Source organism: Anopheles merus, chromosome 2L (assembly GCF_017562075.2).
Source record: "Anopheles merus strain MAF chromosome 2L, AmerM5.1, whole genome shotgun sequence".
NCBI classification, from domain to species: domain Eukaryota; kingdom Metazoa; phylum Arthropoda; class Insecta; order Diptera; family Culicidae; genus Anopheles; species Anopheles merus.
Genome location: NC_054083.1, coordinates 52963146 through 52990884, shown reverse-complemented (window position 1 = coordinate 52990884; position 27739 = coordinate 52963146). Strand labels below are relative to the sequence as shown.

At 51.5% G+C, this 27739-nt stretch overlaps 7 protein-coding genes across 18 annotated transcripts in view; 2 read left to right on the top strand and 5 right to left on the bottom strand.

The window, feature by feature from the left end:
* Positions 1–3420, bottom strand: part of LOC121592444 (myocyte-specific enhancer factor 2) — a 55344-nt gene extending 51924 nt beyond the window's left edge. For 4 of the 7 annotated variants that reach the window (XM_041913871.1, XM_041913882.1, XM_041913880.1 and 1 more), the window contains exon 1: positions 1635–3419. The gene's annotated coding sequence lies outside the window, so the exon portion shown is untranslated. Of the gene's footprint in view, positions 1–1634 lie in introns of all 7 variants that reach the window. The other 3 variants (XM_041913883.1, XM_041913879.1, XM_041913881.1) reach the window with 2 other exon arrangements.
* Positions 3421–3681: 261 nt separating this feature from the next.
* Positions 3682–5443, top strand: LOC121591393 (protein RRNAD1). Its single transcript, XM_041911846.1, has 4 exons — positions 3682–3842; positions 3902–4347; positions 4413–5188; positions 5253–5443. Exons 1-4 carry the CDS (start codon positions 3738–3740, stop codon positions 5327–5329), a joined length of 1404 nt encoding a protein of 467 aa, XP_041767780.1. The 5' UTR covers positions 3682–3737; the 3' UTR covers positions 5330–5443.
* Positions 5366–7710, bottom strand: LOC121591391 (peptidyl-alpha-hydroxyglycine alpha-amidating lyase 1). Of its 2 annotated transcripts, XM_041911844.1 has the most exons (3): positions 7001–7706; positions 5862–6923; positions 5674–5767 (listed from the first exon to the last, which is right to left on the bottom strand). In XM_041911844.1, the coding sequence occupies exons 1-3, from the start codon at positions 7167–7169 to the stop codon at positions 5760–5762; spliced, it is 1239 nt and encodes a 412-aa protein (XP_041767778.1). In that variant the 5' UTR covers positions 7170–7706; the 3' UTR covers positions 5674–5759. The 2 variants fall into 2 exon arrangements, with proteins under 2 accessions (XP_041767777.1, XP_041767778.1); XM_041911843.1 differs by having other exon boundaries at positions 5366–6923; positions 7001–7710.
* Positions 7711–7800: 90 nt separating this feature from the next.
* Positions 7801–20385, bottom strand: LOC121591382 (protein dopey-1 homolog). 3 transcript variants are annotated; one of them, XM_041911800.1, is made up of 9 exons: positions 19663–20385; positions 10729–17744; positions 10514–10661; positions 10277–10429; positions 10003–10198; positions 9521–9532; positions 9115–9282; positions 8897–9035; positions 7801–8828 (listed from the first exon to the last, which is right to left on the bottom strand). In XM_041911800.1, exons 2-9 carry the CDS (start codon positions 17662–17664, stop codon positions 8616–8618), a joined length of 7965 nt encoding a protein of 2654 aa, XP_041767734.1. In that variant the 5' UTR covers positions 17665–17744; positions 19663–20385; the 3' UTR covers positions 7801–8615. The 3 variants fall into 3 exon arrangements, with proteins under 3 accessions (XP_041767734.1, XP_041767732.1, XP_041767733.1); XM_041911798.1 differs by lacking the exon at positions 19663–20385 and adding an exon at positions 18467–19203; XM_041911799.1 differs by lacking the exons at positions 9521–9532; positions 19663–20385 and adding an exon at positions 18467–19204.
* A 121-nt stretch (positions 20386–20506) lies between these two features.
* On the top strand, positions 20507–23387 carry LOC121591396 (xyloside xylosyltransferase 1). Its single transcript, XM_041911852.1, has one exon. It carries the CDS (start codon positions 21060–21062, stop codon positions 22317–22319), a length of 1260 nt encoding a protein of 419 aa, XP_041767786.1. The 5' UTR covers positions 20507–21059; the 3' UTR covers positions 22320–23387.
* A 17-nt stretch (positions 23388–23404) lies between these two features.
* Positions 23405–25195, bottom strand: LOC121591392 (otefin). Its single transcript, XM_041911845.1, has one exon. It carries the CDS (start codon positions 25047–25049, stop codon positions 23634–23636), a length of 1416 nt encoding a protein of 471 aa, XP_041767779.1. The 5' UTR covers positions 25050–25195; the 3' UTR covers positions 23405–23633.
* A 161-nt stretch (positions 25196–25356) lies between these two features.
* Positions 25357–27295, bottom strand: LOC121591394 (monocarboxylate transporter 12). Of its 3 annotated transcripts, none has more exons than XM_041911848.1 (4): positions 26928–27295; positions 26352–26825; positions 25996–26274; positions 25357–25923 (listed from the first exon to the last, which is right to left on the bottom strand). In XM_041911848.1, the coding sequence occupies exons 2-4, from the start codon at positions 26787–26789 to the stop codon at positions 25438–25440; spliced, it is 1203 nt and encodes a 400-aa protein (XP_041767782.1). In that variant the 5' UTR covers positions 26790–26825; positions 26928–27295; the 3' UTR covers positions 25357–25437. The 3 variants fall into 3 exon arrangements, with proteins under 3 accessions (XP_041767782.1, XP_041767781.1, XP_041767783.1); XM_041911847.1 differs by having other exon boundaries at positions 26894–27294; XM_041911849.1 differs by having other exon boundaries at positions 26352–26779; positions 26894–26976.
* Positions 27296–27739: the final 444 nt, after the last annotated feature.

The following is a 27739-nucleotide window of genomic DNA, read 5'->3' as shown; positions in this document are numbered from 1 at the left end:
CCCAAGATGAGGAAAACATGCAAATTTAATCATTAATCATTAGCAATCATTTGGGTCGGGTGGCTGGGTGGTTACAACAGTATAAGCAACAGACGAAACGAAAATCAACATCTCCTCTCGAAGGGCAAATTACACACCTCCTCCACCCTCTTCCTTATAACTCTCTTCCGCCAAAACAGTTCGAATCGGAAAACTGTGTGAATAAATTAGCGCACGCCTTCGTAAAACTGGAGCCGCCACCGGGGGGGCTTTAGGGAAAGAGCGGGCCCACGTCTCTAACATTTGCGTTTGCGTCTTTCCTCTTTTTTTTGTATGTACTCCGCCGCCGATAGGGCTTCACAAGCCGAAGACACTGCGCCAAGGATCATCACACGATTTGTGCTTCTGCTGCCTCCCCCACCGAACTCTTTCTCTTTTCCTCCCAGCAGTGAAAGCATTTTTCCGACCTACTCCCCTTGACACGCCAGAGAGGGAGGTGTGTGGAGTGGTGGGTGTTCGGGGGGCCGGCCTGTACAACAGTTTGCGCATGGAAAAAAGAAGCGAAGGCAAACATGACATCGCAACGGCCTTGAAATTCGTTCACCATGGTGACGGTGTTAGATGGTGGGAAAGGGAGCAATTGGTCGTGACGTTAGAGCCTCCATGTGTGTGTGTGCGTGCGTTTTGAAGCTCGTTTGGCTTCACGTCCCATAACGGTCGAATGGCAGCATGTCACACAGCGTGCGCGGTAGCTGCAGAAATGTAACTGTTAATAATGGCCAAACTACCCAGTGCCCAGGTTGTGCAAATAGCGCACCATGTATGGGATCGGAAGACGGGGATAGGCAGGCTGGGGGTGCCGTGGAAACGGAGAAAAGCGAAAGGCCTTGCGGAGGAGGCCGCCTGAGGGGATGATGATGAGAGGCGGGTGAGATGCGAGTTGAGAGACCGTCCGGGCTGCACTCACTACTGGCGTGTGGCGCGAGTAGTAGACGAATAAGGAGATTGTTCTCTTATCTCAGAGCGTTGATGCTGTGGCTGCTGCGGCTGTCAGGCAAGAAGCAACAAGTATGCAAATAGTGTATGCCATTTTCTATGCTCCTCCGTCTGGCGTCCGGTAATGAAGTCACTTTCATTTCATCAATGTGTTTGGTTCGGCAAGTCACCTCTTTTCCTCTTTTGCACGAAGATTCGTTGCGAGAGAATTACAAAAAAAGCATAACAACACAATCGAGCAACGGTACCGTTGGAAGTGTGCACGGAAGTTTTCGACAAGTTCTGACTGTTTGCCGTTCACTTCTGGGTTGCTGCACACCTACACACAAACTTACACAAACGCACACGTTCGCACACAATCCAAGCTCAGGGACATTTCAATTCGGGGCTTCGAGCGCGCAGGTCGAGAGCAAAACCGTACCATCGTGTTGGAGATCTGGTTCACTTTTTTCGGTGCAATTCCCGGACCGGTCTTGTTGGGGTAGTAGGTAAAACGTACTGCTGTATGCGCTGCACCGATTCACCTGTCTAGATTCGAATCTTGATATCACCAAAGGACATTTACTATTTCCCGTATCTACATCAATATGCAATGCATCGTTTAATCGATATCACTTCTACAAAGGAAACAATCCCCAACACTTCCTAAAACTACTTACCTTTTGTTTGAAACCGCTAGACGGGAAATTCAGCGCCAAACTTCATCGTGAAAAATCAGCCTTTTCCCACTCTCGGAGTGTGCCAATGACAACAGCCAAACAACCAAACAACACAACGATAACGCCACGGAGGCGAAGGGAAAGACCACACCACACCAACAACCTACACTCTGAACTTTTGCGGCCAACAACACTCGGCGAAACCTTTGACAACACTGTGGCGCTCACACACGGGTCTTTCGCTCTCCCCTTTTCGGCCTGCGGTGGCCGTCGACACACGACCCAGCGAATCAAACGCTTCGAGATCAACACACAAATGCGGACAGCGGCGGCGACCGCGATGTGAAGCAGCCAACTTCTTGTCACACTTGTCTTGCTGCTGTTGCCTTGGGGATGCTGCTGTTCGGGCTTTGCTTGCTTTGCTGGCGAATTCTTCGCAGCATCCTCTTTCGCTCTCTCTCTCTCTCTCTCGCGCGGGTAGTCACACACACACACACACACTCACTCACACGGACACAAATTTTCTCGCGCGCGATGTATGTATGAATGTGTGTTTGTGCAGGGCTGTCTCAACATACGCACAACATGTGCACGAAACACTCACCCAACCAACCCACCCCTTGGCCACTCACTCACTCACCCCCTCCCCTTCTCTTATTCTTTCTCGTGTCGTGTCGTGTTCTCACTACGTAACAAATCTTTACCTATCTTGCATCTCGCTCGTACGCTCGCACTTTAAAAAGCCCCCCCCTCTGATTTGCCTCTCCTTCACACTACAGCACCACCGCCCGTAGGGGAATTATCTGCGCGAGCAGTTTCATTCCGTTTCCCTTTCGATTTCCAGCTTCGCACAGCTCAGCAGCGGGGGCCACTTTGCGCGCTATCAATAATTATCACTTGAGCTGTTTCCTTCCTTCACCGTTTCCTACTTCGCTCGGTACCTTTCAATGCCACCCTCCTTCCCGAGAGCTAGCCACACTTTACGCAAATTTCACGCCAAACACCCGGTGCGCTTCAGGCACTAAGTGCCTCTCCTCCGACGTGGTAGCGGGGCCTTTTGGAGGGCTTCTTCCTGCAGAAGGAATCCGACTAATGCTGATCACCCACCCACATACACACCACCTCACCACAACGTTTGGCGCAACACAGAACAAACAGCAGCACACTTCACACAATCTTCACCTTCCTCCACCTGTTCTCTCTCGCTCGCTCGCTCTCTCTCTCTATCCCACGTGCACTTGTGTCGGGTGTTTTGTGTTGTGTTGTGTTGCCACCCCCTCCCACGACGGGTCAAGTGCGGTAATGCGCTGACGTCTTGAACGGAAATCAAACCAAACTGCACGATGAGCTCACGATTGATGCACTTCAATGGTGCATCCGACGCAGATGTGTATGTGTGTATGTACCACGCCGTTTCACGCAATCTGATCACCACATTCTCTTATCCTTGCTGCTGCTGCTGCTGCTGCTGCTGCAGGTAAACAAAACCTCACATTGCTTCGCTGTCACAATCTCCATATCAGCTGATGATGGACACCGAACTTTACACTGACGGAATTTACGAAAGGATTCCTTTTTTTTTGGGGGGGGTTTGTTCTACCCAGAACTACACACTAGCCACATTCACCAGGATGTGCGTTCATGCGCACCTTCGATGGCCGCTCGAGTGGGCGAATGAAGTCAGTGGCGAAACGGTGGTATTATAATGGAATTTATTTATTCCCTCCAACGCACTGCAAAATGCTGGAATTTTCCTTCGCGCACACACAGCCACAACACAGCAGAAGGGGTGCTGGAACGTGCCAACAGTTTGACGTTTCTTCTTTTTTGACATTAGGGTACCAACGTTCCAGTCTCAATTTACAGATTTGTTTTTGCTGACCAAGATGAGAGGCTTATTTACGTTGTAATAAAAAGGAAATTATTTTCTTTCTCTGTCCTTATCTTATGCCATGTCCCTAAAGCATTTTGCTGTCTTATTGCACATTCCTGCACGAAAAAAAAACTGACACAAGGGCTCTGGCGGAATGACAGCACACAAGCTATCCCTTTCTCGCTCCTGCAGCATATTTGTAAACAAAGCGCCACGAGCACAACAAAGCGATGGATGGAAACAATCCACGTTTGCAGGCAGAATTGCAGCAGAAAATCCTTGAATCTAGGCAAATTGTAGATCTCTACAGGCCTATTATCGATGCGTACATTGTGGTAAGAACAGAGTGTGATTGTTGTCGTGGATTTGCTCTCATTTTATACTTTTATCGTAGGATTTCTTCCATTTGAATCACTGGAACAGTTTACCTCCGAGCTGGATTCGCTGTTTCAGTACCATCCCGATCGAGCATCTTCCAGCTCTCCTGTCCTTTGAGAGCAGAAACATAGAAACAAATGTGTGGCCTTTGACGGTACTTGCCTTGCGATCGCTTTTCCGCCGATTAGTACACACTAGGAGCAAACCTAAGACGACCGAAAAGCTCCCAACCGACCTAAACTGTGTTTATTACAAACAGTCTGGTTTGTTTCATAAGTCGGTCAAACTGAAAAAGCGTCACGAAATAGAGCAGTTTGCCACGAACTGTTCGCGTGAAAACAATTGCCACACGCTGGTCGATATTGGCTCGGGACAGGGTAATCTAGCACGCACGCTTGCCTACGGATTTGGTTTCCGCGTGTGCTGTCTCGAGCAGAATGAATCGTTCGTGCAAGCGGCAAGGTATAGGAAAAAGCAAACGGATACAAAATATGATTGCTCACATTCATCCTCTACTTCCTCGACAGGCAAAAGGACGCAGAACTCTGGCGTCGGTTAGTAAAACTCGAGCCAAAGCTGCAAAACACTACCACCACCACACCACACCCAGTCCATCTGCACGAAAAGGTCAACCTTGATCACATTGACCCGAATGCTTTCGAGCAACTGCTGCGGGATGCACTAAACATCGAAAAAGGTCAACATCCCGATGCACTCCAATTTGGACTAATTGGTCTTCATCCGTGCGGTGATCTAGCCCCGTCTTTGTTGCGCCTCTTTCTTGCCTGCCACGAGTGTCGCTTCATTAAGCTCGTTTGCTGCTGCTACATGAAGCTTTCCAGCGAGAGCTCGATATCGAACGGCGAACCAAAGGAGTATGGATTCCCTTTAAGCGCCTTTTGTCGTAGTACTAATCTCACCCTAAGTTACGAAGCACGGGAAATGGCCTGCCATGCAATTGAGCAGTACCGGGAAAGGCTGAGTGGTGATTATCACGAGCTTAAGATACACGCTTACCGTGCTGCGATCGAAAGTATCATCGTTCGTTTGCGTCCCGATTTAAAGCATGCCGGGCTGAAGGGTGGCATCCGGGCGACGGAAGTAAGCTTCGCCGAATACTGCCAACGAGCGGTCGATGGACTGGGGATCACTGTACCGGAGAGCGATGTCCACTCGGCGGCAACACAATCACGGCTCAGCCGATGGGAAGAGGTTGTAAAGTTTTACACAATAAGACTGATGTTTGCTCCACTGATAGAAACGATCGTCCTGTACGATCGTTGGTTGTTTCTACTCGAACAAGGTAACGACCAATTCAACCTTTCCCCGGGAACAATCTTTTAATTTGTCCTTTGAGTTCTTTGCAGGCACCAATGCCCGTATCGATGTTCTGTTCGATCCGTACCTTTCACCGCGGAACCATGTCATCACCGCCTACAAATGACCAATAACTCAAGCGCGGGCGCCGCTGCTTTTAAGCCTTTAGTTGACACTGACGGGCCCGTTTGTCAGTTTTGTTATATATTTTAAATAAACAATTGTTATCAATATTATTAAATACTCTCTGCACTGGTAAAAGTAGAAAAAAGCTGCACCTGGGCGTGATATATGAATTAAGTTACAGCTAAGTTCAGTCAAATCTAAGTAGTCCAGTGTGCGTCGGTTGCGGTTCGCTAGATCACAGCTCTCGTTCTGTAAGTAATGTTTGTGTAAGTTTGTGGGGAAAGCAAAAAGTGCGGTGCACGGTCGTCCTCTCTAGCTCTCGTCGTCGCCCATATTCCTCAGCGGCACTTCGTCAACGCGCGAGGAGGATCCCTGCCCCGTTCGGAAGCAAATGACGCGGGCCATCAGTATCACCAGCAGGCTGGTCACGATCAGTGTGCTAACAATGGAAAATATTCCAATCGAACCAGCGGTCAGGGCACTGTTCATTCCGGGCGCACCGGCATAGCGGCCATTCTCGGGCGTATTCTCACCTTCGTTGCGGGTCACGCTTGTTGCGGGCTTCACGGGGTTGGTGGTGCTGCCGGTGGGCCCTGGGAGTGGTGGTGAGATCCGACGGAACTTGTGCACCATCTGGGGATCCAGCTCGGCTACGTACACTTCCGACCCATCGTCCGTGACGGCCAGCTCGTGTGGATTGCTAAATGCGTGTTTGGGATTGTTGGGTTGAAATCGCCCTATTACGTTACCGCTTGCCATCTCGATGATGTGTCCACCGACCGGCACCGGGTTCAGCACGAACTGTGGACCGTTGATCGTGTACAGCAGTCCACCGTCGGACGAAATGTACTTCACACTGAACAGCCGACTGCCGATCTCCGGGCTGCTGTACTGCGAGTGAAACGTGCCATTGCGCGTGTGGAAGCACTGCACCCGCCCCTGTTCCCGATCGGCTACACACAACAGATCACGATCCGGCACCAGCGCCAGTGCGTGTGGAATGGCGAAGAAACTCGCCGGCACTGGTAGCCCCGATGGGAGTGTAAAGGAGCGGGTTAGCACGAAAGAATTGCGCCCCCAGGACAGCAGTGGTATGCCTTCCGCCGAGTACTTCACGATACGCCCGTTACAGTATCCATCGGCGACGAAAAACTCGCCACTCTTCAGCACCGCCACGGCCGTTGGCTTACAGTAGTGGTACGCATCGTTGCCGGGTTCGAACCGGGTGCCGAGCGTCAGCACCGGTTCCGTCGTCGAGTGGTTCAGATCGAACTTGAACACCTGGTGCAGTGCCACATCCGTCAGCCAGTAGTTCTGCTCATGGTCGACCGTCAGTCCGTGCGGCATGTAGAACAGGTTTTCACCCCATTGCTGCAGCAGTTCGCCCGTGTTGCGGTTAAACTTGAGTACCGTTTGCTGCGCTATTGGACCACCTGTTGCTTCTTGGTATCGGTTTTCCGTGTCGAACGAGCTCAACTGCCATACGTGGGATCCACGATGAAATATGACAACGTTCCCATCGCCATCCAGAGCCACGGCCGACACCGACCCAAGCTTGCGGTCCACAATTGGCCAACTAGACACGTAGGCGTATTCTGAGAAGTGACAGAACGAAAAAAAAACAATTAAATTAGAAGCGATCAAAGCAGCAACAGAAGTGTGATCTTGTTACCGTGGGCACCGAACCGTGCATTGCTGGTATTGTTCCCGTTACTGCTCACGGTCTGTGGCCTCGCTTCAACGGTGCATGTAAAATGTACCGAAACAATCAACAACCCGCCCAAAAATGGAACCATTTGGTGCCAAAAATGGGAGAAGATTTTGTTCTGTTTCGTGTACATTTTGCAACCATTTGCTGCGGTGATGTTCTACCGAACCTTCAGCACACACCTTATCGGATGACGAATTCAACGCTACTACACTGATTTTGATAAGAGCGAGCACAAAAACACACAACAAACGAACGAAAGCACTCGAACTACGGGCGGCGCGTGGTGTGTTGTCTTGTCGTCATGGATACGTGCACGTACCCCTGTGTGTGTCTTCGCATCAACCCTCTTCGCAGAAGACAGGTTGCTTTGCACTAAGTTGTTGAAGCATTTTGCTTCAAAACAGGCCAATACTTCCGCCGCAACTTGCCGTTGTTCAAGGGTACGCAGCGGCGATGTGTTTACTCAACTGTTCTGCAAACCGATCGGGAAATTGTGAAGAAGAAACACGGCCACCAACAGCACGGCAAGTGTGATTTTCGCCCGTTTCTCGTTTCCCTTGCTAACTGGTTGTGGTGGGAGGGGGTGTAAGAATACTGGTTGTATTTATATTGCCATGTTCAGTGCTTCATGTCGCGATCGCGGCGGTGGCTTGCTGCTACGATCATCAGCTAAAAACTGCTGACGATCGTATCGCAGAACCTATAAGAACGTTTAAAACAGTAATCAATTTCCTTTTTTTTTTTGATAAAAATGTATTTGAAACAGCTTTTATTGATCATTTTATTGAATCATTCTTTGCTTAACGCATCAATCATAAATTACGATAACATTCTTCAGCGCCCTTCTGTTTACCTCTTGCATCTATAGATAAAGCATACATACAACATTCGTCTAACGGTTATCATTATCTTGACCTTACTTGTTAACATCACACTTCGTTTCCGCCACACACACGCACACACTTTCCCCACTGCACTACTCCTCGCAATTGCATTTTCACACTACCAATATCTCGCAACCAACACGTGCCCCTCTCTCTCGATTAGACGAATATTTAGAAACATTGATAGGTCAAATATGGTCGTAATATCTTAAAATCACATAAACATATACACACACACATACTTAGACACACGCAGAAACACACACACGTACAAGACCGGTACAACCGGCTTTCTACTCAGTTCGTGCCTTTCGGTTGCGCGAAATACTAAATTATGTTAATCTTATCAGCGTAGAAAATTTGCCAAAGGATGCACCACTCTTTGTCGGAAACAGGATCAATGCTCTCGAATTGACTATGAGAAATGGAGCTCACCAAAGGGGGGAAAAGAACGGAGCACTTACAGCAAATTACGAGCACACTCTGGCCTGCCATGGGTCCTACTGCTTTACTCGAGGAGAGTTACGAAAAAAATACTGAAGTAAATCACGAATCGGTTTCGAATGGTGATGGATTGCGTGGTCGTCGACTGGCGCTAACCCAGTGTGGCGTATCCCTGCTGTTCGCTCGCGCTCTCTTTCACTCTTTCACTCTCTTAAGAACTGCTATTACTAGAAGTAAGATTGCTGCTACTATTTAGTCGAGGGGATTTTCTCCAGAAAGTCCAGCGCCAGTACGTGCTCTACCTCCTCCAAGCATTGCTTCGTGTCCTTCTCCGTGTCACTGTACGAGATGTGCGAGGGCCAGCGCATCGAGAGTGTCGAGAAGAAGCCGTACAGGTCCTGCAGCGTGTTGATCGACTGGCAGGTCAGCATGATGTGCTTGCCTTTGGTCGTTTGCGTTTTCTGTTGTCGGGAGGACATGCAGATTTTGCATTAAAATGCCTGAGAGATGCCGCACTGAGACTACTTACCGGCGAGTGAGATGTGTAGCGAAGATCCATCAACTGAGATATTCTCGAGACGTGAGGTATGAAGGCCATTTTCTTCTCATCGTAACCGCCCGTTTTGTGGAGGTTCTCGTTCTGACTGCTGACGAATGCCCACCGATACCTGACGAGCAAGAGGGAGAACAAAACGCACAAATTATTCTCAAAGATCCTACGGTATTAGGCGTAGTCCTTTTGCTTACATTTGGAAGTGTGGCAAAATGGTGGCCGGCAAAACGCAACCCAACTCTAGCAACTTGGCCGTCTCCAGCTGCACCATTCGCCAGTGCGGATGCCCGTACGAGTAGAGCCCGTTATTCGTGTTCGTGACCCAGGCCGTATCCAGTCCCGACAGCATGCGAATATGTTGACTGAGAAGAGTTGACCCCAAAATAGAAAAGGAGAAAGCATCACTAACATGTACTCTTCTCGAGCGCCCTCTGCTTCTAAACTACAATTATAATCCCTTCGAAATACACTGCATTGTCACGGCCACGATCCCGTCCCCTCTTCCCCGATTCGTGCAGTATGTTTTCGATTAATAACCACAAGTGTGCGTTTGTGGTTGTGTCTTGTGTGGGTGTGTGTGCATATTCATGTCATTCTTACCTCGATTGGGACCTGTTATTGCAAGGTTGGGGATGATGGTGTTTCAGTATTCAAATGACGAAATACAAACAACCAATGAAGGAACAGTGATTTTTTTGGTTTTGGTGTATGTGAAAACAGTGGAAAAAGACAAAGAGAAAATGCGCATATTTAGTCAGCAAATCGATAGTGAACTGAGTACGCCCGAGAATGTAATATCCAACCACTAAAAATATCAATATCAAACGCAGACGCCACGGCTAATCCGGGGGTCCCGCGCACCAACAACAAATAGAGCGTAGAGGAGGTTACAGGAAAAAAGAACAAGAGTAATTATGAAATCAAAATATCTAACAACAAAACTATAGAACCGATAGTACGATAGAACCGAACAGAAGGATTAACACTACATAAAAATAACACAAATTTGTTAAACCATAAAAGATCCACATCGAAGCGTAGAGAAGAAACTGTTGCTAAAGGTTCCCCAACCCAACTCATACCTAAATTCTTCCGTGTCCGTCATGAGCTCCTGCTCGATGGAGAGGAACACTTGCACCATTTCGGCAATGATGATTGGCCACAGGCTGGTCACGTGGTCCGCCGACATACGCAGCAGCAGCACCCGGAAGCACAAGAACACCGCCGACTGAATCAATGGTACGACCTGGGGCAATCGCAAACTGTTGGCAAGTTGCTCTGCAATCAAACAGACACAGCATCGCAATTCGTAAAAACGTTCACCATCATTGACCACCCCCCTCCCGAATACGCTACCTTGAATTTCCGGCATATATTTGTGGTACTGATCGACTTCGCTGCAGAAAATGATGAATGCGAGTCGCTTCAGTAGCAGGGCACGCTGTTCATATTCCTGCTCCTTGGACGTAAATATATTCAGCGTTCCCGTCTGTGCTAATGGTAAACGATCTGGAAAAGAGAGCAACGACGTTTTGTTAGAATGTGCATTGGCCATTTGCTGAAGATCGCGCCACGCCTGCGCCACGTACTTACTCATAAGATCTCTAAAGGTAGTATTATCACAGGTCATCAAACTATCGAGGATAGTTTTCCAGTACGGCAAGCAGCGACTGTCCATTTGGAAGAATGCCGTATCCAGCAGCAGATCGAGCGCATCCTTCCTCCAAGCTTTCCGAATGTACTAAAACAAGATAAAACCGTGGGTGTTATAACGGATTCAACCACCTACTATCATGAACTATATCTACCTGATACGTGCTCAAGCTAGCCAACAGATTCGAGCAGGCATGAAACGTCGGAATGTTCTTCACGGTGTGCGTTTTAAGGTAAGGCACAATATTGTACATGACACCGGTGACGATCGTCGTCACCTTGTCCTTCTCCTGCGAGCTGAACGCCACATCCAGCAGGGACGCTAGAAGGGAGGCCAAAATCGACTGTGCCTGTATCGAGTAGTGCTGGCTGGACGGCATCAGCAGCCCATCCTTGCCGGTGCTTTCGATCGAACTGAACTCCTCCTTCACCGAGAGGTTCCTCCTTAGCCAGGTGGTTTGTTCGAGACAGGAGCCGGCTACGTTCGAAACCGCTTCCACCAGGCGCGACGTCACGTCGTGCAGATCGCGCAGATCCTTCTTGTCCGAGAACGGCATCGTGGGACAGCGCTGTACGAACTCGTTCAGTATCGAGAGTGCCACAAACTGGGCCGTTATCTGCAGCGCCAAACAGTCTTTCAGCAGCGCGTACAACGAGCTCCAGCAGTCTGTGTACTGAGCAGGTGAGACACCGGATATGAGGAAGAAGTACAGCAGCTCCAGTGCGCTCACCTCCAGGTTGAGTCCCGCCGGAGGCTGGTAGATTGGCGGTGGACTCTTTATGACCTGATGCATCGTTTGAATGAACGAATCCACCGACATGATCCGAATGCCGGTGATCAGTTTCACCAGCAGCAGCTGATTGTCGCTCGCTTGGGGCAAAGCTTTGGACATAATGTCAAAGAAATCCACATCCGGCGCTTCACTGCCCGCCCCTTCGGCCCCCACCATCGACGTGGAGGATCCCGACGCCTTGCCCGTCGTCGTCGCATCGCTATTGCTTCGCTCATACCAGGCAACAGCGATCGCGGTCAGGAAGTTGGTACCGTAGTGCATCGAGATCGGGCTAAGGAACTCGAGCAGCTGATGCTTCACCCGCCGGAACTCACTGATGCTCGTCTCCCAGAGCGTTGCGATGGTGATGATGATGCGAGGCAGATGGCTCAGGATCGCCGCTTTAGCCACCTCCTGGTGGCTCTTCTTCACCTGCTGATTGATGCCACCGCTCAGCAGCGAGGACGAGTAGGACAGGAACACGTTCATTATGTTGTTGATGATCTGGCCCGACTGGTTCGCGGCTGCAGCCGTCAATCCGTTGCTCGAACCGGTCGACGCATTGAACATACTGGCTAGGGAAATCTGTTGCGAGCTATCTAACAGGCAGTAGTGGGCAAGAACGGTGATTGCTTCCAGCTGCGAGACGATGTAGTCGATCGATTGCACGAGAATGCGGTCGCGACGCGTCACCCGGTCCAGGTTGATGCACAGCTGGTGAATGACGCTGATCACGATGTTGGTAAGATTGCCGGGCGGCAGGCAGGTCAAACAGGCCGTTATCATATCGGTCCAGTTTTTGTGCACGTGCTGCAACCGATCGCACGCCAGTGCGGACAGGATAGTGGACAGGAACATGGGCTGTTGGGCAAGCAGCAAGTTCGGAGCGTATCGATAGGTACGCTTCGTTTCCGGTGCCACTTTCGTGGGCGAAGCGCTCGAGTTGGTGGCTGTACCGCTCTTGCTGGCCGCTGCCGTGGAAGAGCCACCAACGCTGGTCGTTCCGGATGCTCCGGTCGTCGGTGCTCCCTCGGCTCCATCCGCGCGTTGGAGGGTAATTTCGTGCTCTAGCTTCAAAACGGCAAGCAGCAAGCGCAACAGCTCTATCTGATATGCTTCCGCATTTTGCCGCGTACTTTCCGGATCGCTGTAGCGAAGAACCTCGTCCGCGGGGCAGGTATACCCACCGGGGCTTGAGAAGTAGTTCACCGAAGACGCCAAACAGTAAAGCACAATCTTCTGCACCTTGCACTTCTCCAGCAGGTCCGCTACGTAGTTGGCTAGATTTTTACCCACATCTCGCACCACGGCTAGCAGTTCGCCGAAGATCGTGGTCATCAGCTCGATGCACTCGAGCTGGATCTTTGCGTTCGTGTTGAAATCGTCACGCGAGGGCTGTCTTCCCTTGCCGTCTCTACCCTGATCGGTCTGGTAGCTACGCGTGTAGTACAGCAGCACGGTCAGAATCACCTCCAGGTACATGCTTCCACGGTACAGATGCTGATGCTCCGAGTCGTCCCGTGCCTCCGTAAAGCCCTTGCCAAAGATGTTGCGCCGGTGGCGCAGCAGCAACGACTTGATGTGTCCACTCGAGACGGACGTCGTTACCGAGAGGCAGAGAAAGAAGCGAGCATCGTTCGTGAGGATGTTTCGCAGCGTTTCGATCGTGTAGAGCACCTGCTTCGTGTTGAACACCGACTCGTACACGAGAAAGTGCGTATGGAAGGGATACAGTTTGTTCCCGTTCCGCCAGCTCTTGATGCGTGTGAACGTCACCTTCGGTGCGGGCTTGTCCTCCTCATGGCCTGTATAATCTCCCGACGCACTGGTGGTGGTGGTTGTAGTCATCGTGATGCTTCCATCCTCGTTCGTGATCTCGTCGGTCGTTATTGTTCCATTAACCGACGGTGACAGTCCATTTGTCAGCGTGTAGGAAGATCCAGAAAGTAGCGAGTCTTCACCCGCTCCAGAAAGATTTCCCGACGAGATGAGGTACGTTTTGCGATTCCGAAACCGATCGCTTGATTTGCTGATAAAGTCCACGATCGGACCGTCCTCCACGTACCGTTTGATTGGTTCGTTATCGACGTATCCCTCCGAGCCTCGTAATCGACCGTTACGCTGCTTTCCCCGCCCATGGCCTGGAAAATCCGACTCACTGTCGTTTGTGTCATCGAGGTCCGATGTTGATCGATGGAATTCCTTCTTGCCGAACTGGGACGAACTACCGCCGGGGGTAGCCAGTGAGCTCGGTTCCGATATACCGCTGTCCATGTCACCCGCCGCCAAAAGACCCATAGAGTTGGATCGATTTCTCATTCCATTGCCTTTCGCCGGTTGACCCGCAATGCTACACCCCGGCAGTTGGTCCGATTCTAGTGGATTGATAATTACCGATATTTTCCCATACTGGCCCCCATCGTCTCCCAGCTCGGACGATTGCTGAGCCGTCTTCTTTCCAACACTTTCGTTCGTCATGTAATTGGAAACGATCAACTGACCACTGCTGCCGGGAGCGCTGGAACGTCCCGGATCGCCTCCCTTCGAGCTTCCACTGCCTCCACCTCCAATCGAGACACCAAATATCTTCTTCTGAATCGATCTGATCGGACTACGCTTCTTGCCCAATCCGGCCGCCGGATCCATATGGTACCGTATCTGACCGTCTTCGGAGCTGACCGCAAAGCAAGCCTGATTCAGCTGCACATCCGCGTCGGCTAGCAGCTCCTTCTCCCACTCGCTCACCGAACCACCGTTTGCTGCACCACCGTCCTCAAACTCTCCTGCCGTACCACGCAAACGCTTCGGGCAGAAAACGCTCAATCGTTTCGTGCTTTCGTTGAGCAGAATCTTCAGCAACAACTTCAAGATTCGTCCTATATCTCCACGCACCAGCGCTTCCCGCAACCAGTTGGCAGTTTTCACCTGAATCGACACATTCCGCGGCAGGGTGAGCGAATCCAGCACCAAGAAGAGCAGCTTCTCAAACTCATTCCCGTGATACGTGTCACGGCCGAGCTTCCACAGCAGTTGAAACTTTCGGAAACCCTCCGAATCAATCTTCAGTTCCGTTTTTGCCAGCACGGGCGTTTGCCACAGGGCGTGCAGGGCGGACGGATCCTTCCGCCGGACCGTACGCTCCACCACACCGCGATAGTGTGCCTCGGCCGTTTCATCATCGTCAAACAGGGTTTGCGGCACCAGCAGTCGATTGATGATGACGTCCTCCGTAAAACGACTATCCAGGCAATTGTGTATGCGATACAGCAGCAAACTAATGGCGCGTGCCTCGGGTCGCGACGCATCCAGATAGTCCCAAAGCATGGTGGTCAGCACTTGGAACACTTTCGTGCGCCTTTCGAGGCAGTTTACGTGCGACAGCTTCAACAGCGGCATCATGAGCACGATCGTTTTGCCGTTGCCGGAATCCTTGGAAGATTTCTTCCCGTTCGTTCGCAGCAGCCCAATCATATCGATTAGCGTTTGCGCTGCCGACAGTTGCGTATCGAGATCGTTTACAAAGATCGCCAGCACGGTCAATGCCTTCAGCCAGCCGGGCACATCGTCCAGTCGCTCCGTGTTGCCTGTTTCATTGCGGTAGCTGGGAAACGATGACATTTCCGTCAGGACATTGCACGCTAGCTTAAGTGCGTTTCTTAGCGACTCGCTGATCGAAGTAAGCGACACGCGGGACAATTTTTCATTGCCGCGCACCAGCTGTGCTATTTCATACTCCTGTTTGCGGTTCAGCTCTCGGTTTGACGTCTTCGTACCAGCCGCACTCGAGCGTCCTTCTACCGATTGGGCCAACATGGCAGTCAGCTTTACGCGCGATGATTGGGAGTTTGTCAGCAATGTTTCAAACACTTCTTCCAGCTCGCAAATCAGCGTGTTTATCACTATCAGGTCCTGATCGTTCGCAGATGCCAAACCACCAGCCAAAGGATCATTTGCATTGAGAATAACGTTATCCTGCAGACTGACATGCTCTCCGCCGGAGCCGTCCACTTGCGATAGCAGCTTCCGGCAGATGTACAGCTCGAAAAACGACACATACTGTCGTATGCACCGATCCAGAATGGGACAGTCGGGTAGTTGCGCGATCGCCGAACCAACGGAACCAGCATCCGAGGGTTGCACCTGTATGATGATTCCTTTCCCCGCGACGCCCGCTTCCTCCGCTACACTGCCAGTGCTGCTGCGGCTTCGAGTGCTGTTGGAATTACTGCTGTAGCTGCTGCTACTGCTGCTACTAGTGCTGCTGCTACTGCTACAGCTAAACCGTTTCCTCTCCATTGTGTCCTCTTCGGCGCCACTAGCCAACTCGCTGCCATTCACACAAGGGACATCGTTATCCAAGTTTGGCGTCGAGCTTGCTCCAGTAATCTTCAGCTCCGACTCTGCCCGGTTGATCTTCGTTTTGCTACCCTTCAGTGAGCCCTCCCGGCTCGAGCTAAGCTCGCTTAGCTTTGTGTATGACTTGGACTTTTTGCTCTTTTTGCTGTACTTTCCACTGCCTGATCCTCCCGAACCTCCACTGCTGCCCTTTTTGTGCAGTCCCTGGCTGGAGCTGGACCGCTGAAAGGGTCCATTTTCCATCACCTGCAGAGAGGTTTCGTGTATTTTTGAATCACTGCTGCTCTTCTCCAGATTGTTACACTCCTTCGCCGCCTCACCACTCTGCAGCCCGCTACCAGTCTGGGGCGTTGCACTGGTCCCCCTGCTTATGGAAAGATCCAGCACCTTCTCGGACATGATCATGGGCTGGATTTTGGAGACGATCTTTACCAGCAACCGCAACGACGAACCCACCTCAATCGAGTGCATGTTGCTTTCGTACGTGGTAAGCATGCGGATCAGCGACAGTAGGAACTTGGGCAGATGGACGCGCGTGGTCTCGTTGTACATCTCCAGCGAAAGCGTTTCCAGCAGGAACTCGGTCAGATGACACACCTCCACCGTGGTGGCCGGGCCGGAATCGATCCGTATCGGATCCGTGTCGGTCCGTTGCCTTTCCGGCCGCGTTGCCGCCTCACGGTACAGCCGCGCCATGTAGTTCCAGATGTAGGCCGGGTCAAACGTCGAGAACAGCAAGTTGGCCGACTTTTGCACCTCCAGATTACCGTTGCACAGCGATATTGCACGAATAATGTCACACAGCACATCGTCCAGAATGCGCAGCCCTATTTCGGCCTTGTCCAGCAGCGATATCAGTATCCGGTACGGGCTCAGATCGACCGGGGCGTGTGCAATGCTTTCCTTTAGCACCATCTTGAAGGCGGCTATCAAGCGCTTTTTGGCATGTCGTTCGAAGTACGTGTTCGGATCGTACGGCTCGGTAGAGTTTCCCTGCGAAGCGGCTGCTGTACCTACGGCTGCCGCTCCCTGCATATGTTTGCCCATGCTGGTGTCGGATCCGAGCAGCCAGGAGTACAGTCGTCGATTCAGTGACATATCCCGCCGCAAGATCGTATTCAGTGCCGTCTTCACCAGCCGGGTTGTATACATCTCGGACAGCAGTGGATCGTGCATGGGAAAGGCCAGCAGCAGAAACTCCAGCGTATTGCGCTGCACCAGTATGACAGCATCGCTCAGGCAACTGCACAGTCCGTTCACCATCAGCTCCGCGCTGCTGCCCATCAGTTCGCGCTGCGCAGCGCACGGCACTTTCTTGTCGTAATGCTCCAGCACGTACGTTATGGCTGGCAGTCGCACGGACGCATTCGTCACGATACACTCCCACAGACAGGTGTAAAAACATTCCAACTGCACAGCGATGCACACCTTATCGAGCAGCTGGTTGGTACGCTCGAAGTGATCCTGTCCAGCTTCCAGGCCCGGGAACACTCCACTTAGGAACCCACTCAGCGCCGGTCGTAGCTTCTCACCCAGCGGCACGAAGTACTTCTCGTAGATGGAAAGCAACGTAGGCCGTACGTTCATCGCCGAGTAGCCTAGCAACGGGAACAGCCCCGCACTGTAGATGAACAGCTCCGAGGCAAGCCTCTCCACGCCAATGTTGCTGAAGATGACGTCGTACGATTCCAGCGCTTTCAGATGAACGCCAGACGGCAGCGCCGGATGCATACATTGTGCCAGTCGTTTGGATATTTTGATCCGCCGCGGAATGATCTGATACTGTGCGTTCGAGCTGATCACTTTGTTCAGCTTGCCGAGGGCCGAGATGAGGTCGGCCCATTCGCTGGAGTATTCGAAGTTCTTCAGCGCCTTATCTATGTTCGAGATGTACACGCGGTACTTCTGCTGCTTCATCAGATCGTACTCCTCCATCAGACCGGACCCGGTTGCACTGTCCATGGTTGACCGTGGTTGGGGCGGCGTTGTTGTTGCCGGTGGTGGTGGTGGTGCTTTGCCACTTTTTGTGCCGTTAAACAGAGCTAAAATAGAAAGACAGAACGAAGAAAGACGGTTAGAAGACGGCTCCGCTGAACAAACACCAGGGCAGGGTGTCTCTGTTTGTTTAGAACAGAAGTCCCCCAGAGCTCATTTCCGCTCGCGAAACAACATAACACGCACATAGGACCACATGTTGCATGGTGCTTTTCGTTTGAATAAAAGTAACAAAAAAGGTGATAACAGCCGCAGCCCAAAAACCGGTCGCCTTGCTGCGGGAGAGCCTTCTGCACATACACACAGCACAGTGTGTGGTGGTGAATCCCCCCACAGTAGATACCAATTTAGTTGGGGCCTGTTTCGAACCACAGATACCGCCGCAACCCGCGCGTGTGTGTGTGCGTGCGTGTGGTATATGGAAGATTACACGCAACCAATCAACCGATCCGAAACCGACCTACTAACTCTGAGAAGGACAGATAAGTGGGCATGCATTGGGGCACTGTCTTCACATAATAGGAAGCTGTCTTCGACAAGCCCGAAGATACACACTCCAGTCCTCTCTGTCCACTTGTAAGCTGCACCGATAGGTAAACAATCTCCTCGTACTGGTGTCCCTCGATAAGAGAGTAATAACTGCAGCAGACACATACAATCTGAAAGCACAATGTGAATATTCGATGTCGTGCTGCTGTGGTCAAGGTTGCCCTACCGCGGACTGCTTCAAGGTGCCCAGCAACTCTACCTCTCTACCCTTTCAACCAACCTTGCTTTTTCTTGCTGCGGGTTTTCATGGTGCTCGCGGTGCAGTGTGCACCTACCTCCAGGCAAACCAACAACACCGAACCGAAGTAGCCCCTGAGGTTGCAAAATTCCACCTTTTCCTAAACACTGCCTTCCAACACGGCACACCGCAACGTAGTGTGTTCGGGTGGCTAGATGCGGCGACGGCGACGACCAAGACCACGACCACGACGACAACGACTGGCTGTTAATAAGCGACGACGACCCCCTCCATCATTACCGTGCGCTGGGGATCCACTTCGCACAGGGCCATCGCACACAGCGGCAGCAGCAGCAATAGCATGGAAAAGGTGATTTACACTACACCATTGTGTGTCGGTCGGTCCGGGGACCGTTCTCTCGCATCGCAGCGCTTGCTTGGTTGCTGGTTGATGCAATTTTCGTGTGATTCAACAAAACCTATCGCTCACCGCGCTCTATGGGAAGGCGAACAGAACAAACGGGCGGGGGAAATCCGATTGGAAATACATACAAGCGCCCTTTTTGTGCAGTGCGTTGGTCGTTGGGCGGCTGTCGAGCTACGTTTCTGATAAGAGAACAGGCCGGAACGGTTCGAAAATTCCGATAGTGCGCGCGTCTACCCACCCTCCCTACACATCCTAGAACAAACAATTCGGACAGGTTGCGGTATCTGACTCATCACAATTGCGCTCACGCTGGGCAAACCAACGCAGGCAGCCAGGTAGGCCAAGCCCAAATGTTACGACCGAGACGTGAGTCGCCCCTACGCGGGAGACAGGGGCCACACACCAAAGGTAAATTATTGCGATGCCCCTTTAGCGAATCAGGGCAAACAACATGCGAAAACCCATACAGTACAGTTATCTGCGGCCGGCTGCGTGTGTTGCTGGCGCGCAGGGTGAACCACACCAATCGAATTACGAACGAACGAACAAACACCCACAACCCAGGCGCGGTGGCGGCGGCGGCGGCGGCTCTCGCCTGCCGTAACACCACTTCCCGGTCTCACTGCGCAAACGGCGAGAAAAACTTTTGCGTAGTTACGTACATTACTATTGCTGGTGTTACAGCTGCCTCGCCTGAGGGTGGGCTGGGGTGCCATCCACCTACCCCGCTGTGCATATATATTCTTGGATCCGTTATCCATAAACCTTCTTCCCCCACCCCGCCGCACAGTTTCGCCCATTCATTACTTACGTGTGCTTCTTCTTCCCCGCTGCGCTCATGTGTGCCTCGTTTGCACAACGGCGCCGCTGCCACTCCTCCACTGCGTCTTCTGAAACAGCTGGCCTGCCTTCTTCTATCCACACACACACACACACAGACACAGACAGGCACGCACACACTGCACCCTTCCCTTCTCCTCTCCGTGTGCTCTTCCGCGCTCTTGATCTATTTCTTTGTGTGATCCACTTTGGTGCTCCCGCTGCTGGGGCTCTTGCCGAGCATCGTGCACCTTTCTCCTTTCTTTTGAGGGGGAGGGGGAGGATTTATCACCCGTGTTTCACCCCCACACAAAAAAAACACTCACTACACTATCGCGCCCGATCAACTTTACAAACGCCTGTGGGTCGCGAAAACGCCACTTTTCCTTCGCAAAACCGCAAACCCCCGAGATCTGTGTGCGTCGTTGTGCGCGTACTATGTGGGGAAAAAATCGATGATGTAGACGTCTCGCAGCAGCAGCAGCAGCAGCAGCAGATAAACAAGCTCTGGCGCGTTTGACAGCTCATCCGAGCGAAATGAACACACCGAGTCACGCAGTTTCACACAGAACGAGCGCTATTCATTCACCACAAAACACAACAACCGAGACCCTTTTCGAGAAGCGTATAACGTGAACACCGTCTTCGGTTCGAATCCGCACTCGCCCGAGGTCCACGCACCCGTTGCTTTTCCGACTCACCACTGAATTGCCTTTGTTGACCTCTCGACTCTGTGTGAGTGTGAGTGTGTGTGTGTTGCTATTTACGTTTTCTATTCTTCTTGCTCACCGCCCCTCCGTTTGACCCGAAACGTCAAAAGCGCCCCCACTCCTGGCTGACGTTTTGCAAAACATCCGAAGCTGTCAGGCGGGGGCCAGCTTTTCCAACAACTATCGCTCCTCCCCCAACCCTGGTCCGAAGGGTGGTTGCGCGAGAGGGTGGCAAATTAAGGGTGGAAAGCCCCCGCGAAATGTCATCGAGTGCAGAAAAAAGGATAATGCGAGGGCTGCAAACAGAACACTGAATCGCACTGGAAAGGTCTGTAATTTGCAGTCATCTCACAGTGGAGGAGATATTCCGCGCCCGAGTCGTATAATGCTGAAGTGCTTCTAGGGTACGGCGCGCGTCTGTGTGTGAGTGTGTGTGCTTGGCTCGTACCTGGAGGAAAAAGGATCCCGCTAGCAAAAGGAGGCCACGCCATCTCCGAGCTCTGATTATGAAACTAGGTCCCTGTCCTGGGGACGTGCGAGCAGCGTAAACACAGTGGAGCACAGTGGCGCTGACGCGTGATTGGGGGAACGCAACGGGCAAGCTCTGGCTCTCATCGATTGGTGGCAACGACGTCGACGGTGGTGGCGCTGGTGGCTCGCACTGCCACGGATCGGTCTGATGGGCATGAACAAGGCGCTGCTGGTGTTTATCGTGGCCAGCGGCTTTCTGCTGTTCATCTACGCGAACAGTAGCGTCTTCAATCGGCACCTGGTGCAGAAGGATGTGCCGGAGCGGCTGGCGGCGGCGGCCGCCCTAGTGCACCGGAACCAGCACCCGCACCATCATCAGCACCATGAGGGCAAGCACCGGAACGGCACGGCGGCAGTCGGGGAGGATGGTACCGGTGACCCATCGCAGGCGGCGGCCAGCAAGCTGAAGCGCGTCAAGTACGTCTCGAAGGGCACGAACGATACCGAGTATAACATCTTCCTGATCTACACGAAGGAAAGCCAAAACATGATCCTGCACAGCCAGCTGGAGCTGTTCCTGCGCAGCCTGCTCAAGTACAGCACGATCGAGCTGCACCTGCACGTGATCACGGACGAGCAGAGCGAGCGGTCGGCGGAGGAGCTGATCAAGCAGCAGATCGAACGATTTCACCGCACCGCATTCTACACGCTGTACGACGTGCGGGACTGTGCGGAGAAAATCAGCGACATCGTGCATGGCATGATGCCACTGTTCAACTACCGGTCCGGCAGCTACTACAGTGATGCCTTATTTCTGCTGTCGCTTGGTCTGCACCGGATCGTCGATCGGAACATGCGCCGGGCGATCCTGATCGACTGTGACGTCGTGTTCCGGGCGTCCGTCAAGGAGCTGTTCGATCAGTTCGACCAGTTCGCACCGGACCAGCTGTTTGGGTTGGCGCCCGAGCTGACGCCCGTCTATCGGCACGTGCTGTCTCGGTACCGGATGAACAATCCGCAAACCAGCTTCGGCAGCCCGTACTACCTGGACAAGCTGCCGGCGGCAACGGACATGCAACCGTTGGGGACGACGGTGCCGCGCGGCAAGAAAGCGCCCGCATCCGAACCCCGACACCATGGTTATCCGGGGCTGAATTCGGGCGTCGTTATGCTGCACCTGGATCGAATTCGACGGTCGCGAATTTACGAGGAAATCATCAAGGAGTCCACCGTGAAAAACATGGCAGAGAAGTACTCCTTTCAGGGCCATCTGGGCGATCAGGACTTTTACACACTGATGGGGTTCGAGTTTCCCGGGCTAATCTATCGGCTGGATTGTGTCTGGAACCGGCAGCTCTGCACGTGGTGGCGGGAGCATGGATACAGCGACATCTTTGACAGTTACTTCCACTGCGAAGGGACGGTGAAGATCTACCATGGCAACTGCAACACGCGGGCCCCGGAGTAGGCTGCGCCGAATCACTCTCAATCTCTAACTCTCTCTCTCTCTATCTCTATTCGAGTCCTCCGATTGTATGTGTTCGTACATTCCAGTACCCAGTGTCCATCGGTTTAGTTTTTAACATTCCATTCTAGCGTTTGTTTCGTTGGCCATATTTAGCGTGTAAGGTGTAGTGTAGTATGAGTTATACCGATCTCAGTGCGGAATCACGTGTCTCTGTTTCATTCACGCCTCTAGGGTACGACACATACGGACGTACCTTGTGGTGGCCGTTGGCGGATGAGGTGCATTTTTCTGTTGTTCTGTTGTCCTAAACTAGTACCTTTGTTTTAACGAGCTCTTCCATAACGCGTCTCGACCGGTCGTTCAACGATGTGGGTATGTCCGGCCAATTGTCCGGTTGGAAGATGAGTTTTTAAGAAAAACTACACCTATCCTAACTTTCTCCCCCCGTCCCGTGCAATAATTACTGTGTTGTGTGACATTGTGTTTTAAGAAAAGTTATGCTAGTTTCTAGTTACAAAAAGCGATATTTTAATTTGTTGCAAACTTCCTTACTATTAGCTTCTAATATTAGTGCGCGGCTAGTATACATTTATAGCAAGTAGCTGCGGTGCGTGCGTGGAGCGCCTGCGAGGGAATTGAGCGTCTTGGTTTTAACTATTCGAAACCATGCATTTTGAGAGGGGTGAACGAAAAAAAAAATAAAAAATCAAATTAGGTTAGGGTCGTACGAAAAGGATTTGAAGAACCACTGCAACTAAACAAACGAACAAACAACCCACGTTACTAACGAAAAACCGAAATCTCTACGTACCGTTTACTTATTATCACGAAACACGATAGTAGCAATCGAACAAAAAATCGCGAATATAGGAGCAAATGGGGGCCAACAGTGTCCACACAAGATCCACTTTACATCCAGCCTACTCCGCTGCTGGGCGATACAATCGTCTTCGCGCGCGTGCAACCAATAGTACATACACACACAGACACATGGGAATTGATCATGTTGTTTGATGGAGAGGAGTGAAAGGCGTAAAATAATAAAAACAAACAATTTTTCCTTTTTGATATTACATCGTTTATTCGACCAAAAGAACAAAAAAAAACAAAAAGAAACCTACCATGCTTGTAGGTGGTGGGATGGGGCCACGAAGCCTCGTGTACAAATTTTAGCTTTTTAAAATTGACCCACGAACGTTACTGTCCGTGTCGAAGAGAGTATTACTAGCTTTCCAAGCTAGGAAATGCAGTTGGCTAAAAATGACTTCAAAGGGAATCAAAGTGGAACGATTACAAACGCATACATATGTGAGTTTACAGAAAGAAGAATACAAACAGGAAAATGACCACCAATACGATGATGAGGCTGTAGAAGATCTTCCGGATCGAGTACTTCCGATCGAGTGCCAGCAGCTCCTGCCGCATGGAGCTGCGCACACCGCTCGTCTCGGTTGCTGTCCTACGACCTGCCGTAGACACCGTGGGAGCCATCGTTTGCCGACCAGCTCGGTACCGGGAGGACGATGAAGCTTCGTATTCCTCACGTGGCGGCGCGTACGTTGATCGCAGCGACGACGTAGTGGACCCTTCAAACATTGTCCGTCTGGAGGGAGATTCGCGCGAAACACCACCGGGCTGTTGGACTGCTTCCGCACGCAAGCGGGACAGACGCTTGGTGAACTCGCTTAAATACGGAGAATCGGTTGGGTCGTACTTTGGACCGGTTTCTTCACGTACCGCCGAGGACATGCTGCTGCGGATCGATGGTGATGCAAACGTAGGCTTCGGCAGGGTTCGTTCCGTCGTGCCGTACTTCAGCGGGGCCGGTTCAGCAAAGACACGCTCCTCCTTACCCTTCCGGCTATCGGTCATCGTGGTGGCAGTGGTAAAGGTGCGACGCGTCTCGGATGTCGTTTGACTGTAGGACTCTTTCACTGGCGCTGGTTTCGGTGGTTGCTGTGGCGGTGGCATCGAAACCGAGGCAAGATCGCTATCCTCATCATCATCCAGCACGATTACGTCCATGTCCTGCTCGTTCTTCCCCATTTCCGGTACGTCCACCTCCATCTCTTCCTCGATTGATTCCGGAACCTTCGGGGCGGCCACCTCCATCTGATGTATGTAGGACGTAGTCAGCATCTCAGCGCGAGACAGCGAAGGGCTCTTCGATTTGCGCTCACGCTGGGTCAACTGTGTCAGCGGAACCATATCGTCGTCCGAGTCCTCCAGTATTGCCGGCACTTTCGGTGCTGCTTTCGTGGACGATGCGGATGATGCAACATCCTTATCCTTCACCGGGGTAACTCTTCCCGATCGACGCTTCGACGCAGATCCCGGCTCCGGTGGCAATGTTTCGGAGACTTTCGGTGTCGGTTGTGATGCAGAAATGAATTTGGGCAGTTTCGTTGATGCTGCTGCGGTCCCAGCGCTAGCAATCGTTGCTCGACGATTTGTCTGCTCCTTTTTGGCGGTCACGGCGGTTTTCTTCGTGCCAGCGGGTTGGCTGCTGACGGGCTCACTATCCTCGTCGGAAGAGTACTTTGTAAGGTGGATTGTTTCACGCCGGCCCTTCCCAGCGCCTCCGCCTCCGCCGTTGGTGGAGATGTGATTTCGTAGCTTTTTGATCAGCACCTTTCGCGTCGTGCTTGTGACCGGCATGTTGGACAGGCCGAACTCGAGCAGCTTCAGCCGCAGCTGATCGTTCGACATATCATCGAAATTATCTGCCATGTTGCGCGTTAGATGCACACCCAAAAACGAACAGACAAACTACTTTTCACACAGATATTTCGATACCGATTACAGACAAAAAACACACTTTCGTTTTGTTTTGCCCCTGTTTACATTCACTGTGGCGCTGTGGCGGTAGCCCGCTTATTCGGGATGATGCTGCCTTTGCCAAAAGCACGGTTATTTGAAATTTGAAAATCCCGGATAAGGCGTGCCATGCGAAACTGTCATCGGCGTGTTTACAGTACCGCATTCGGTTCTCGGCGAACGTTTTCGAAATCCAAACAACAACAACAACAAGTCAAGTGCAAACGTCCGCGAATTTGTATTTTGTATGCTTATCATCTAATTAACAAACTTAAACGACTAATAAGAGGTCTGCCACAGGTTAGTTATCGTCTTTAAAGTACATTTCGCACAACCACAGCACGCAGGTCGTTACGAGCAGTAGGTTCTGGGCGTGCAAGTTCAACGAATAGCTGCCGGTAAAGTCAGCAAACCAGCCCAGGATTTGCCCAAGGGTCAGTACCAGTATGCCCTTCGTTACCATATTAAACCCAAGCGCATTGGGGAGCATCTTTTCGATCTTTCTCTCGCCGCAATATTCCGCCACCGTCAGGTTCTGATTGACGATCGTGATCGAGCGGAAGATACCGTAAAAGGCGGACGTGACCATGAGTGGCACCAGGGAGCGCATTTCGGCCATAACAGAACGTGCCACCACCAGGCAGATTCCGGCTAGCAGAAACGTGGTACGATGGGAAAACTCCATCCTATCCACAAACGCTGGGACGGTTATCCTCGTGATAAGATCAGTCGTGGAAAGCACCGACATGCAGTTGGCAGCTTCGAGCATGGTTAAATTGGCAGATTTCTAGTGGAGAAGGGTAAATAACATAAATTACGGGTAACTGTTTGCAACATTGTTTTATTTTAGGTAACTTACCTGTAGAAAGTAAGGAAAAAATAAAGAGAAACTTGTCGACGCTGTGTACGCAAGTCCAAGACCAACGATCAAGTTCAAAAACGAAACCTGCTTGAGAATGGCAAAATCCATCAAGGCAGCTAGTTTTGACCAACTGCAAGATGCTTTCTTGCAAGAAGTTCCATTGGCATGTGAGCTCGGCTTATCCATTGCCAGCAGTGGCTGGCTCTCCCTATCATCTCCCGCCACACTATCCTTCAGGTGCCATTCTACGGGCTGGAGTAAGCTGGCACCAACCACCTGCAAACAAACGGTGACGCATCGAAACACTGAATGCATTGGATCATTGCACCGCAAAGGGCCACCCCATCCCTTACCCCATTAAACGCTAGTCCACCGATGATAAGAGTTGTGTCCCTAAAGTTAAAGTTGCTCAGAAGATACTGCACGAGCAGCGGCATCAGAATCTGACCAATGCCGGTTCCTGCCAGCGCAAAGCCCACCGCTCGTCCCTTGCGATGGCGAAAGTAGGAGTTGAGGGCAACGAACGTGGACGACTGTATTAGCCCCAGTCCAAATCCAAAGGTCACACTGTACGATAGCACAATCTGCCACAGTTTGGTACTGTACGAACATAACGAGAGTGCAGTGCCCGTCAGCAGACTGCCCAGAATAGCGGCCTTTCTTGGATTGAAGTGCTTGATAATGGGCCCGGTAATGAGGCCGGAAAAGTTGAGCGAAATGTTCATCACGTTCATCACCAGCGCCGCCCCAAAGGCGTGCTCTCCGAGACTGGCGAGGTAGTCTGCAAACATGAGCCCAAACACAGAGACCAACGATTGATTGAACACCTGTGGATTATAAGACGGCTTAGACGATGCTGGTGCTGGTACTGGTGTCCGCCAGCTTCGAGACGTACATTCACCAGCGCACAACCGGCCACTACAACCCACCCAAAGCCACCATCCGGTGGGACACGGGAGGCTCGCATGTCAAACGTGCTTTATTTTACTGTGCGGTAGTAGATATTAAAACCTCCGAATCACGCTGAAGCTGAACGCGCGCACTATTTGATAACTTCACACAGCACCACTGCCATGTCCGGTTCCTGGGACATGATCTCGCGCACTGATTCATTGCACGCTTCGGTCTACTGCTTACATTACCGACGGTGTGGACATAAGGGGATGGATTTTATCTCAGCTGTCCGCAAACATACGCCCGAATCTCCGTTACGATATCGCTTGCTCTCCTCCTCACAACCAACACTGCTGGGTGGGAGATAAAAAAAGAACGAGAAATCCCTATCCCTATCCTATCGTCGCCTATCTACGTGAGTGCAGCGTGTGAATTATCAAGCAGCAGCAGCAGCAGCAGTGTTGATGTTGCAACGAATGCCAAAGGTAAGGGAAAAGCGTGTGTGACCCGCCTGAGCAATCACGCCCGTCTCGTAGTAACGGTTGCTGTGCTTTTGTTTTGAAGCAGACCATCGAAAAAAGAGCGCGATCATGCCATGGCATACCGGTAGTGTGGTCAGATAAGCAAAAATGCATACAGTACTCCGTTCATTGAACTTTTGGATTTGAGAACGAATTCTTTTTGAATTGTTGTTGCCATGTATCCGGAATGATTTCGAAATGGGCATCAATTGGCGTTTGTTTTTAGCAGTTTGGTCGAGATTTATCGTTCTTTATTGGAATTCAAGACTTCGGGTTATGATATAGAAACTAGTCAAAAGGGGATAACGGAAATCATCGTAAATTTC

Coding starts and splice junctions, on each gene's coding strand:
- LOC121591394 (XM_041911847.1), bottom strand. CDS start 26,965: ATGCGAGCCTCCCGTGTCCCACCGGATGGTGGCTTTGGGTGGGTTGTA. Junction 26,275..26,351: donor GTGGACTAGCGTTTAATGGG/GTAAGGGATGGG, acceptor GTTTGTTTGCAG/GTGGTTGGTGCCAGCTTACT. Junction 25,924..25,995: donor TTTTTCCTTACTTTCTACAG/GTAAGTTACCTA, acceptor CTTCTCCACTAG/AAATCTGCCAATTTAACCAT.
- LOC121591393 (XM_041911846.1), top strand. CDS start 3,738: ATGGATGGAAACAATCCACGTTTGCAGGCAGAATTGCAGCAGAAAATC. Junction 4,348..4,412: donor TCGTTCGTGCAAGCGGCAAG/GTATAGGAAAAA, acceptor CTTCCTCGACAG/GCAAAAGGACGCAGAACTCT. Junction 5,189..5,252: donor GTTGTTTCTACTCGAACAAG/GTAACGACCAAT, acceptor AGTTCTTTGCAG/GCACCAATGCCCGTATCGAT.
- LOC121591392 (XM_041911845.1), bottom strand. CDS start 25,049: ATGGCAGATAATTTCGATGATATGTCGAACGATCAGCTGCGGCTGAAG.
- LOC121591396 (XM_041911852.1), top strand. CDS start 21,060: ATGGGCATGAACAAGGCGCTGCTGGTGTTTATCGTGGCCAGCGGCTTT.
- LOC121591391 (XM_041911843.1), bottom strand. CDS start 7,169: ATGTACACGAAACAGAACAAAATCTTCTCCCATTTTTGGCACCAAATG. Junction 6,924..7,000: donor TGCACGGTTCGGTGCCCACG/GTAACAAGATCA, acceptor GTCACTTCTCAG/AATACGCCTACGTGTCTAGT.
- LOC121591382 (XM_041911798.1), bottom strand. CDS start 18,494: ATGAAAACCCGCAGCAAGAAAAAGCAAG. Junction 10,199..10,276: donor ATATATGCCGGAAATTCAAG/GTAGCGTATTCG, acceptor GTTTGATTGCAG/AGCAACTTGCCAACAGTTTG. Junction 8,829..8,896: donor GCTACACATCTCACTCGCCG/GTAAGTAGTCTC, acceptor TCCCGACAACAG/AAAACGCAAACGACCAAAGG.